The sequence below is a fragment of the Symphodus melops genome, assembly GCF_947650265.1.
Source record: "Symphodus melops genome assembly, chromosome: 6".
NCBI classification, from domain to species: domain Eukaryota; kingdom Metazoa; phylum Chordata; class Actinopteri; order Labriformes; family Labridae; genus Symphodus; species Symphodus melops.
In genome coordinates, this window is record NC_136696.1 from 14,607,159 (window position 1) to 14,620,674 (window position 13,516).

General features: G+C 39.5%; 1 protein-coding gene across 2 annotated transcripts in view; it reads left to right on the top strand.

The window, feature by feature from the left end:
* mapk8ip2 (mitogen-activated protein kinase 8 interacting protein 2) overlaps positions 1-13,516 on the top strand; it is a 26,396-nt gene continuing 12,880 nt past the window's right edge. The window contains exons 1-2 of one of the 2 annotated variants that reach the window (XM_079345671.1): positions 1-533; positions 10,300-10,405. In XM_079345671.1, the coding sequence (XP_079201797.1) occupies positions 469-533; positions 10,300-10,405 (171 nt within the window). In that variant the 5' untranslated portion in view covers positions 1-468. The remainder of the gene's footprint in view (positions 534-10,299; positions 10,406-13,516) is intronic. The other variant, XM_079345672.1, reaches the window with a different exon arrangement.

Sequence of the window (13,516 nt, forward strand, 5' to 3'; positions counted from 1 at the left end):
TGTATCTGCTGCTCCCCCCTCCTTCTCCTCTGTCTCTGCTGTCTCCGCACTGCTGGCCCGTATGCGTTGTGTGTAAGAGGCAGCATCACAGTAGCAGCAATAGCAGCAGACATTTGGCGAGGAAAAACACGGACTCCGGACGCACACCGCGATTCTGCATCGCGTGGACATACGGTATTAGGGGGACGGAAACAGGATTGTATTAAAATCTTTGCGTTGGACGCAGTGTCACTAAAGCTCATTCCTGCCTCTAAAACATCCCCATATTTCCTGCCTGTGTGGATGGTAGACTGCAGATTTGATGGTGCTGAGCAGGCTCGTCTGATTGAAGGCTTGTGGCCAGGGGGGGCATCTGTGGGGCCGCAGAGAGACAGAAACCTCCGTGACAGTCCTCTGCCCTGTGTCTGTGAATGGACTGCGCTCCATCCGTGATTCTCCGCAGTCGCTTTGAGTCATTTGTGGAAGAAGATGGCGGACAGGGCTGAGATGTTTTCCCTTTCCACTTTCCATTCCCTCTCCCCCCCTGGATGCAGGTAAGAGCGCACAAAACGAGCGACATAGCAGGGATGAAGAGGGTGATGCGCACAGTTTAGGATAAGGGATAGATATCAACGATTAGAAATGTTTTCGTTGTGTTTAATGACTGCAATACATCACATATTCCTACTACGAATAGTTATCGATATTTTGATTAACCTGCAGGCCTGTAACTGCCTCCCTGCACGCCTATAGCCATGGTGCCAAACATGATGTGTTATGTTTAGGATTTGATATGCCCTGTAAGACCACTGTTTATAAAAGACAAATGATGTTGTTTTCCCCAAAAAATAAATGAAAAGTTGTTTTGCTTTTCTTAAAAAAAGGAAATGATTGATCTTAAGCTGTCGCGACCGACACCCGCCTTGCGCATTCTCTGTGTGAGGCCCACGCCCTGTTGAGTCCAGCCCAGGCAAGGGCATGATGCCGAACAATGATTTACGGAAGTCCTCTTCATATTAAAGCTGTGACCTCTGCAACAAACAATGTCTAATCACCCTGCGTGTTCTTCTCGTCAAGAACACAGCTGTGAGTGGGAGATCAGTAGGTCGTGCTGTTATATGAGGCTATCATTCATAAACGATGATGATTCTTGATTATTCTTTTTCTTTGTTTATTTTTATAACGTTATAGGCCTCACAAGATGTTGACAACATCTGTGATGAAATAGTGTGGAGGCTGCAGCAATATTCAAATCTGCCATTGCCTTAAAGCATTAATTTGTTTAGAAATGTAGTTTTCACAGTATATTTCATTTGATATTAGGCTGCTGCTTCTTTAATGCCTCTCTCAATCTCCCATGTAGTTTATTTCTGGGAGGAAACTATCCAAAATACTTTACAGGAAAAACACACTCTGCTGTATCTTTATATTGTCTACATAATCCAACCCAATGTAGTGTCAGAAAGGGGGGAGGTTATAAAAGTATGAAAACAGCACAGTGAAGGTTTTCTGCACAATAATACAACAACATTTCATTGTCCCATCCCTGCCTCCACATATCCCTTGTTCTGATAAAATGCAATCACATTAGCACACCAGCTCCCAGAGGACTTTATTTCCCAACATGCACTCATGCAGGATTTAGTTACATACTGTAACTTCATCTCATGGACGGGTCATACCAGATCTATAGAACAGAGTTTGTGCATGACTGCCAATGACCACGAGCAAAGACCTGAGCTTTGTTCTTTCTATGAATCATTTCACGTTCAGCATTTGAAAACAGCAGGAGAAAGATGGATTTATTCAATTAGAACCGAAAAGCCTTCAAATGTTTTTAAATAGTTTAGTTGTTTTTAAAATGTTTGTCTATTGTAAGCTTTATTGGATTTTTGATTTCAGATAGTGATAAATCCCTCTGATCAAGTGGAACATATGGAGATGAGAAACAGTATTTCATCTGTATTTTTTGTATCAAAGTACATACCATACATACATATCAGTATGTTCTCACCAGTGTGTGTTTGTGACATTGTTTTCTCTGTGGTTTACCTATAGCAGATTCATGGATGAAACATGGTGCAGCGGGTGTGTGGTTCAGTAATCTGCCTTACATAACCCTCAAACAGCTTCCAGGGGGAAACATAATCCGTGAAAGTGCCTGTCTTTGTCCAGAAATGTATGACTGTGATTTCTCCAGCATCGAGGGAACACTATCTCCACCGGAAAATAAAACCCTTTAAAGATAAATCTGTGCAAAGAAAATATGGTACAGTCACAATAACAATATATCCTTTCATGTCTGTAGATTAGAAAATACGTGAGTGTATTTCTCTCTCTATTTCTCTCTGACTGAAAAAAAACATGGTTTTCTGAAGCCTATGATGATAGATGGGTATATTTGATAAAAAGTGTCAGTGTCATGTACTGCCTTTCCATGCAGCCCGTCTTATCTGCCTGAATTTCTAACCCTCAGAATCCCAGAAGCTCAGGGTCCCCATGTGTGCCAAGTCTGATCTGATTGGTTGGCCGATCTGCTTTGTAATTCGGCAAGGTTCTCGGAAATGTTGCACCCCTTTTTGCCATATTTGGAATTCAGACTGTTGCTCTGAGCAGAGGTGTGAGCTTGTGATTGCTACAATAGCCAATGTGTTTAGATCAGTGACATCATCGGAGTATGATATCATCATTTTCAACTTGGGGGGCTAGGGACTAAGCATTTAATGCTGCTACTGCTAACAAGAGGCCATAGGACATAGATGTGCCTAATCATGCACAAGACACCTGGAAAACACAATAAAGAGGAAATGAAACCAGAAAAAGCATAATATGTGATATTTATCAATCAGCAGCATTGGCTTTAAATCAGATTTAATTCCCCAAATGCAGCTAAATCAACATAAAATCCTCTGATAGGAGCAAACCCATGCATCATTGCAGCCTTTGGTTCAGGAATGGTGTGATCCTCAGAGTCTAATCTGATACAGAGGAAGAGTGCTTCATTAGGTTAAAGGCATGACTCATATGTGTGTGTATGTGTGTGCCTACATTACTGTCCACTGAAAAGGCTGAAAAGCCTGGAAAATTGATCTTCTTAATGAGTCAGGAGCGACCATGTCTAATGTCCTTGGCTTTTGATGGTGATGGTGTCACAGTAAAGCAGGTGCTGATGGTAAAAAGGCAGCTTAATGGCAGCAGACACACAACTGCACATCCATTGTTTGTGTCTTCAGCTATTTATACATTGTTATTTTGGGCATCTCTTTGTTCTTGTTGGGAGTTTTATTTTGGTCTCCTCATGTTTTGTCTACAGACCTGTTCCATTTTGCTGTCCTCTTTAAAGGATTTGTAAAATATTTAGTTGAGTAGGTGTGCAACGTTAAGGAAATAGAGACCATCTAGGTCTAATGTACAAGTCCAAGGTCTCATCTTTAAAGTCGCTTACTGTTCATCCAAAAGTCAAAAAGCAAAAGAGAATACATTTTACAATAAACTATGGTAAACAGAGAAAAACATTATAGTAACAGGAGAAATCAAATGCTGAACTTTAATGCTGGAACAAAATAATTGAATTATTTATCATCTACGAAATCATGATGTTGTACTTTCTGTAACAAATCAAAAACACAGTTTAAAGTAAAAGACCGATTAACACTATGAGGCAGTCGTGTGTTGTGGAACCCCCTACCGACTATTTTTGCTCTTTACATTCACCAAAGACAAACATTCAATTTTAAAATAATAATCTTTATTATCTATGATTATATTTACTCCCTATTCTTTTAATTATGTCCTATGTTTAGGTTTATCATTATGTATTAATAATGCCAAGACAAATGACCTGTATACTGTAAACCCTCCTTAAAATAATCTTGAATCTGATTCTGAACAAAGAGTCTGAGTACACGGCAAGCAGAGCTCTGTGTTGTTTTGACTATTTATGGTCTGAAAACATTAGTATCAGAGATCACATAAATCTAATAACTGTTCGAACAAATATGGGCTGGAATGATTGTTGAAATCTGAGAAGGTAGGAAAAACAAAGAAGCAGTTGGATCTGTAAGCACATACATGGTATTTAAGCATGAGCAATGGCAGAGGATCTGGGTGTGATAGTGCTGCAACATGACCTGCATCATGGTAATTTTGTGCTGACTTCTTTTCATGTGGTTGGATACATTTCGTTGCTCAGCATGTCAGAAAACACTACGGAGGATCAGATGCAGTGATTTATTTCTGCATTATTTTCAGGGATGTTCATTGTGATAAGGACTCCTCATGAGCCTTTGCTTCAATCCTGTTGAAGTAAATAAAAGGGCTCCTACTGTGGGGTGTTAAAGTAGCAGGGAGAGGTACACAACATGGTGTGACAGAAACTGCATGCTCACTTGAACGCTGACCTAAACACTTTGCAGTGGTTGCTGTGGGATGTAGAATCTGACACCAAAATGAAACAGGAAAATGTCTACCTTGAAAATAACAGGGAAATGATAAAAGGCCAGAAGAAAGGTACTGATAGGTTTACTGCCCATTAAGATAAGAGGATTTTGGGTATGCACAAGTTTATGAGGTTTTGTTTGAATGCAGCGGCTGCTGGACTTTTCTGTGTTTTTACTCTTCTCTCTTTGGCAGCTTTTCACTGACACATTTTCTTGGTTTATCAATTGAGGGGAAACGGGGCCACCCTCTGTGCTATGCAATGCTAAACCACAGGAGAACAGTAAGAAGATGAGTATACAGTACAAACAAAATGGAGGCAGGAAAACATAAGGAACTACCAGACAAGGGATAATGAACGAACAGGATATTGAAAATACATGTTAAAAAAAAAACACATAAAAGTGTCTTTAAAGTGTTTGTGAACTGACCCTTTTGTCAGTGTATTGAAAAACACACTTTAGTACGCTGGACTAATTACTTGAAAGGTACAGACCTTCAAAAACAACATTTAACAAGTATGGGCAGCCTTAACAGGCTTCATCCTAATTTCCACACTGACAGAGTTTTAGGCACGCTCCTGTAAAGTGTGAGCGTCCCTATTGCTGTTCTAATGTTAAGTCGTAAAGTGCATGAAGACATGGCTACTGACTTTAAAATGACAAATTGCACATTTTCTTGAGTGTGCATTTCTGCTACAATGTTTGATGTCATTATAATGTGTCCTAGTCCTCAGTTTTATATCATCTCAAGCCCTCACACACTGCACACCTGAGGCCCTTTAGAGTCAGTAGGGCTCAGCGCTTAGGCTTCAGGATGGACATTGAGATAGGGATTTGTTTGTCAGTTTTTAAAATAAATCTACTGCATTTTTTCTCCTGACCAACAAGAAAAACTTTTTTTTTTCCATTAAGCAAAAATCAGAATCATTATAAGGTTTGTACATTTACACATACAAGATATTTGTCTTGGACTTAAATAAAATAAAAATTTAAGAAGCAATTACCAATATATGAAATAGAATTTAAAAAATGTCATAGATAAGAATAATAATAAAAAAGCGTTAAGCGTTTCTTTGAGCGTTAATGTAACGCATAAAGAAACAGTTTGAGCCTTCACTTTACTGTGATGTTTTCTGACTGTGGGGCTGATGAGAGTCGGTGTTATTTGGGGGGAGGGCACGGACATTGTTCATGAGGCTCACAGTAGAGGGTTTTAATTTTTGTGGCGAGAGGTTTTAGTCCTGATGGACCACACCTCTTGCCAGAGGGGAGAGTCTCAAACAGTCCAAGTGCATATACCTGTAGTGAGAGGGTCGGCTACGATCTTACGTGCACGCCTCAGGGCCCTGGAGGTGTACAGGTCATGGAAAGACGATAGATTGCAATCAATCACTCTGCACTGATATTCAGAAACCAAACATGAGACGTACTCCACTGTGTGGAGGTGACTGCTGCTGTGGATACAAGGAACTGGTGTGGTGTTTTTCCTTTGTGAATCACACCCACTCACCTACACTGACAACACAGTGTTCCCTGAAGACTTGAATGGTTGAGGAGCTTATTATGGGCCTCGTTTGTGCAGGGTTTGTAAGTCTAGGTTTGTAATTTTTTTAATTTTTTGTTGCTGTTTTTAAGCAAGGGGAGACCATTGGACTAATGGATGGTGCTACAATTGAGTGAGTGGTTGGCAAACACAAAGTTTTGAAAACAATACAGTGCTTTTTTGTGTTTAATTCATTGTGTAATGACCTTTAACCATTATGCTTCCCAGAGAATTAAACTGTGTTTTTGTTAGTAGCTGAATCAAACTGTCGTGCTAGGCTGATCTGCTACTCTAAACCTTCTCATACAGTATTGTGGACTATACAGTACACTCACAATTTTTTAAGACACAACTCGCTTATTCAGTATTTCTTAGACTTCATATGTATCCATAGTTTAAAATGATTGTTGTTACTTCTAATATTACTCTTTTTTTCTGTGACGTTTCTTTCATTCTCCTTGTGGGAAGTGGTGGGGCAGCGCCTGAGCACCCCGTATTGACGAGCCACTACTGCCTGCATGTTTAACACATCATTCAGGTTGAAACTGGTCACAAATCCTCAGCGCATACTCAATTCGATTATTTTCATCTTGTGTTCAATATTCATGGACAATTTTTGGCACGAAGCTGCAACCAGCTGAAAGGTTACTTAAGCACCAAAATTAAGAAAACAAAGGTTCAACACATACTCATAAGGGTTTTAATTAGGTTTTAATTGGGCTCCAACTGCCTGCATGGAGTCAGTCAGAGGCTTACTTTAGTTTAAGTTGTCAGTTTGGATGTTCAAAAATGATAAATGAAGCCCTGAGACAACTAGTAGATCACTTGATCACTGATCTGGAATCTGCAGGCCTAACATATGCCATTGTTTAGCCATCTTGGAAGGAAAAAGGAACAAGATTACAGGTTTTAAGTTCCTCAACCATGAGGACTTTAGCTAGGACTTGATAATTTTGCAAATGCAGACATTAATTTATTTGAGCCCTCATCCCATTAAGGATTTATGACCATTGATTGACTTTTAAACTAATCCAGTCCTTTTATCTACAGCAACACATGTACTGTATCTGTGTCTTCTTTCAGCTGTTGCTGGTTGGTTAAACTTGCAATAATAATATCTTCCATTTATAGCAAGTGGCTCCTCGTCCATGTTCCTCTTGTCATTGCATTTGTTCATTTGCTTCCTGTATTATTTGGAATTAATTACAGTGTCAAGGTATTTATGCTGACTAAAATACTACATGACCTTGCCCACAGCTCACTTCCCTGCTTGTCCCTTACCTGCCAGTATGTGATAATAACTGTGTTTTTATTCTGCTTAGTTGAATCTTGAATCTTGAAAGGCTTGTGAATGTTACTGAAAGCGAGAAAGAAACACATTTGCATTCAGCAGTTTTGTAGCCCGCATGTTGTCCAAAACAGGAGTCCCTCCACTAGATGAGACATTTCACAAGGAGAGGCCTCAGATGTTGCAAACTTAGACACAACATAAAAACAGAAAACTGCTGCTCTGATCACGTTTGATCATGTATAAAACTTTAAGTGACTTGAAGACATCACTTAACAAGGTGATGTTCAAAATGTCGGCCCTGTTCTGATTTAGTCGCAGTACTTATAGATAAACTAGATAAACATACTTTGTTTGGTGGGTTTGTTTGTATCAAACTTGTGAGATCCAAGACTTCAACAAGGCTTTCATTTCCTTAAGGCAGAAAAAGGCAGCTCATAATGCAGCTATTCCTTGAAATGTCAATGGAGGATTGTATTTAAGTGTTAAGGAGAATGGTTATCTATCTTTCCTTTCCATTTGTTTGATGCAGCCATACTGTACTGATTATAGAAAACATCTGATACATTTTATCTAGCATAGGTCCTTCGTCAGGCCAAAGTACCTGTAATATGTAGGCTACCTGTAATGAGTCTAATCTCTCATAATTACAACATTAAATAACTTTAAAACGAGATGATAAAAACTTAGCATTATTAGCCTCACCTAATAGCCCTCTGCAAAAGCCCTTCACTTCTAAATACTCATATAAGAGAGTGACAGATGAGAGATCTTAGAATGAAAATACTGTTGGTTTGTACTTGTTACGTGTTACAGTGTTATAGTCCACCAACAGGTTTGCAGAGCCTGTCTAACAGCAGCTGGAGGACTGTGGGGGGTGTACCATTGCTGATGGCTAGATTAAAGATTAAAGAGAAAAATACACTGATAGGTAGAAAAGAAAAAAGGTAAAGGAAAAGAACTTCAATTACCAATGTTTCTGTACATGTGTTGGTTTTTTAACAACATAATATACTAATATAATTATATTGCAGCTGTATAGAAAAAAGTACTTTGTCTCTTACTAGAGCTGCAGCTATCGAATATTTTAGTAATCGAGTATTCTATCGAATATCCCGTCGATTAATCAAGTAATCTAATAAATCATACTTTTGCTTAATTAAGGTTTAACTTCTTGGGTCGTCCCTACAAACCTGCTTCTTTGCAGTTACCATGGAAACGCCTGCTTGTTACAGCCAACCACCTCTGCTCTACAGCTGCTGATGATGCTCACCATATTACTGACAGGGTCCCAAATTCACTTTCTGATTCACTGGTCAAGGCGGCAGGTAGATGAAAAATACAGGCCAAACACGTTTTAATGGCTGAAATAACAAATACTGTTTTGTGTAGCCTACACATCTGTTACAGTACATTTAATTGAGAAAGCATTATGTTCTGTTGAATCAATCACAGAATCAATCATTATGTCAGATAAGGAAATTGAGAAACTTTAAATATATATTTGCTAAATTATTATTCCACAAACAAGTTCTGTCTTGATTTAGCTTTGAAGACATCAGACATTTCATATAATCAGCCTGTTCATTATTAAAAGTGTATCTCTGTCTGCTCCTGCAGCGCGTGCATTCAGCGCGCTCACAGACTACAGAGACCATAGACGCGTCTATGACAGAGACTGTGAGAGGACGTTGCTATCGTTATGTTAGCTGCAAACACGGAGAGAGTGAACGGAGAAAAGCCGACCGTTTGACCGGATCACGTGTTCCCGACTGGGTCGTATGGATCACGGATCAACTGTGTGCTGACTAAAAGTTAAAAGGGGCACGCCGCGGTCGCGTGTGTGTGTTGAAGTGTCTGTGTAAGAGAGAGGAGCAGGTAGCTGCAGCTACATTAAACGTGTTTTATACTCATACCAAAGTTTTGATGACGCAAAAAAAACAAAAAAAAAAACTTAACGAAGCCTCGAGGCAGCGAAAATTCCTCGATGAATTTTTGTAATCGAATTATTCGAGTTATTCGAGGAATCGTTTCAGCTCTATCTCTTACAATTCACAGTTCCAGGTGTCAAAAAGGTACTGGGAGGTGGAAAAACTGTCACATCACTTACTACACAAACCAATCAGCAACATGCTGGCTTAGAAGTGAATAAGTTTTTATAAAGAACTGTGATAGGCATGCTGAGGCCGTGACATTCAGCCATATACTGTACCTTATTCTCTGTGCTGATTGACCAAAGACTTTCAGTCAAAGGCAATGTTCATTTATAAGGCATTTGCAATAATTTCAATAATTATTATTATTTGAACCTTTTCATTGCAGACCAGTAGGCACTCTTTTACTGACTTTTTTTATGAACCCCTTCTTTTACTTTTAGATAAAGCATGTCCTAATTTTCTCCCTGGACCTGGTGACTTTGGGTATTTATGACTTTGTATGACAGTGTGATGTAAAGAGCATCCATATGTAACAGTGTTGTGGTGTCCTTAGAAGGAAATCTGCAATGCAGCATTTCCAATATCATATTGCTGTATAACTCAGAGCCTGCTGAAACTAATAGTGCAAAGATGAGATGGAGTCTAATCAAGGAAAGTTTCAATGCCACGGCTCATTACTGAGACATACAGTATACACTCCCCTGCTGGAGTGTGCTGTCGCTGTAAACAGAAGTGCATAAACTCTGTGTAAGACAAAACACCACTAAATCAATACCAACTGTGTTTATGATATAAATAAATGCTGAATGCTAAATTCACCAAACTTAATTTAAAATGTTTTTTTTTATTTTTGTTTTTAATTTTAACTAGGTATTTTGTTTTAAAATGTTTTGCCCCTCGTTTTTAGTGTGGATTGTTACACAGATCAACTATGACAGGCCAGGCTGGTTTATCAATGGTGCAGGTTTTCCCTAACATGGATTTTGTGCGCTACACCAATGACCAAAATACCTTCCTCCCTTTTACTGATGATGATCAGGCACAATACAGATAAATATTGAGTTTTCTTTCATTAAAATATGTAGTAAATACTGTGTCTTGTGTGTTTTCCAGGCCAGCCCACGACATCAGCTTGGAGGAGTTTGATGATGAAGATCTCTCTGAAATCACGGATGACTGTGGGATTGGACTCAACTATGACTCTGATCCATATGAGAAGGTGAGACTCTCACTTGTATGAATTGTTTGTTTGTTGTGCTGTGTTACAGTGTCATCCAACCCTAAGTATGCATACAAAGGAGCTTGGCATGTGTGCCGTGCAAGCCATTTTATGTTTGCAATCTGTGACTATTATATGAATTAAACAGATTTTTACTTTCATTCATAATTACTGCATAGACAAACAAACTAATACAAGCATACTAAAGCAAAGCACATTGAAAAAGACAAACACTTGCAACTTAGATCCTCTACATAGAGGATGAAAGAAAATGTGTGAAGTATTGAAGGTGACAGAAAGGTAGCGAGTGACCTGGTTTGTTTCGTTCATTTGCATATAACGGTCTTATATAAGCTCCTCTGTACTATAGTTTGACAGCATTGCATTAACACCCACAAGTAATGGAGTAATGGATATCCTGTTTCAAAGGACTGGGGACAAAAGGAGAAACAAGCATGTCTTTGGAGTACTCTGGTCTTCATACAGATCAGCGTCATAAACACTCCGTATAAGCACACATTCACTAAACTCCTTGGCATAAAAAGGGAACACTAATTAGCACTTTCACTAAGAATCCTTTTCAAGTGATATGCAAATAATTGAGTCACCAGTCTTATCATCCCACATGTCCGAGATGCTTGGACCTTAATCACACATTTCCAGAACTATTATGTCATCCTCATCTCTCTGTCTCTTCCCGTGTGTGTGTCTCTCTCTCTCTTCATCCTCTGGGATGTAAATGTTTAATGCTTGTGGCGTGGAGCCATGGCTGCAGCAGAGGGTGGGTGACCCAGTGCAGTTTGCTGCTATGCAGAGACAACCTCCCTCCCTCCCTCCCATGTGTCTCCCTTCCTTCCCTGCTATGCTGAGTGTTGCTCAGAGACATTGCTCAGATTCCCTTCTTCCTTTCTTTACTCCTGCTTATAGCTTTCCCTCCATTACTCTCTCTCTCTATCTCTGTCTGTGTCTCTCTCTTCCACACTGAGTTGACTGGTAGAGGGGATTTAGCTCAGGGATGCTTGCTTCAGAGGGTTAAGCCCTCACCATAAATCTGTGTTTGATATTTTGCCTCTACCACTTTAATCAGACAGCAAAACACATTACAGATTGCCAGCAAAGCTCCTCTGTAACAAGGCTGCTTTCATGAGGCATATGAAGAAACCTCCAGAGGGAGAGCAGTGATACATTAGTGTACCAATCATCAATGTCTTCTATCTCCTGCACAAACACACACAAACACACACAAACACACACAAACACACGCATCAGACGCACATCTGCAGAGATCCTGACTGCTCTCTTGACTGACAGTTCAGCAGAGTGCACAGATATTGTCAGTGCTTGTTAGGGCTCATCATTGCCAAGAGGAAGTAATCTTGCTGACATGGGAAGGAGAGGACACACGCCAGGTCGCCCTCTGAGTATGTGTGCATTTAAATAACAGAGACAGAAAGGCAAGACACACAATTTCATGCACACTGTCTTTCACATGGTGTTTGATTTTCAGTGGGATGGGTGATGCTCGGTCAGCTCATCCTCATCAGCAGGCCATCATCCGGGGACATCTGCTGATGAAGATAGAGGCTTTTGGTTATTATGTCTGAATGAATCTGTCACATTGGGCAGAAGGACTTTGATGTTTAAAGAGGAACAGCCAATCTAAACAGTGAGATCATCCTCCGACCCCAATCCCCAGCTCTTATGAAATCCAATTGGTTATGGGGTTCAGGTCTTAATCTGCATTACCCTTTAGATCAGTACTTAGCCTGTGTGATTGGAGCACACACAAACATGAAAACAAAACAAATAGATGTAGAAGATGCTTTGAAATATGTTACTTTTTCATCTGAGGATAAAGAGTGCTTACCAACATATTTTTTTCTGTCTCTGAGAAAATGGAAGCTGCTGGCCAAGTTCTCTGACTGTTTGTTCATATTATCTACAAAAGCACCCCCCCCCAAACAAATACATGGATGTGTCTGTGTGTGTTTACAAATAATACTGACAGAAACATAATTTGCAGTCAAATATCTGTACTTTTTCTAATTTATCTGAGATTTGTCTCAAAAAGAATGTCAGCATCAATGTGTGAAGATTAAAGCTAAATAAAAATATCAAGTCCAATTCTAAAGTGTAAAATTAATGAGTCGAACTGGTAGATAGCAAAACATAAAGTTGTGCCAACAAGGTTGCAGCTTGGATCATTTCCATAGAAAGAAATTGATTCCAAGTCGATGTAGGGAAGGATGGCACATCTGGCTACCACCACAATGAACTGGCCATGTTTGTGCACTGAAGAGTGAAAAAACAGTTACAAATCAAAAACAGTACTTGTGCTTAACTCTTTGGACATATCCAGTAGAAGACAGGATACCAAATTTGCTGAAAAAGCACAGGCGTCCATTAAGGCAGCAGTACATAGATGAATATCTATTCCATGTTTCTAATAAATAGTACACCTATTGCTCTTGATCTGTGGTAAACAAAATACTATAGCTTGTTTAAACAATTTAATAACTAAAACTTTCCTAGGGTCTGTATATCCTACGAAGTGCAGGTCACACTGTATTGAGGCAGACAAAACAAATACTTTTGGCATATTTACTATTCCAAAAGAGTAGGCCATGACTTTGTTGTGTTACTTCCTCTACCTCCTCTTTCTCATAAAGTTAGCTGTGTACTGTATAAACACTGTGGCTTCAACCATTTGATTTGTTTGTTTTTTCCTTGACCTTTAATTCTTTCCTTACTCAGAAAATCAAGAGAACCCTTTCAGAGATGAAAAAGAGTTTCACATACAAAAAGATTTTCACATACACACACATCCCGCTGCTTTCTGCTCCTTGTCTTCCCAGATTCTTCACTTTTGTCTCTTTAACATCCATCCCCGCCTGCCCAAAGCCCTTATTGAACACTATCAGCACATGCATGATTCAGTACGTGACAGAGCATCGGTGTCTTATGTGGCATTACCGAGTTTTAAAAATGTGGAAATTAAGCGTGAGACTGATAGATGGAGGCCATCACTCACTGGGTGGTCTCCATTAATGCTGGGCTTTCCAACATCTGTTATGATTTCCTGTTCAAATCCATCCAGATTAAACGCTTCAT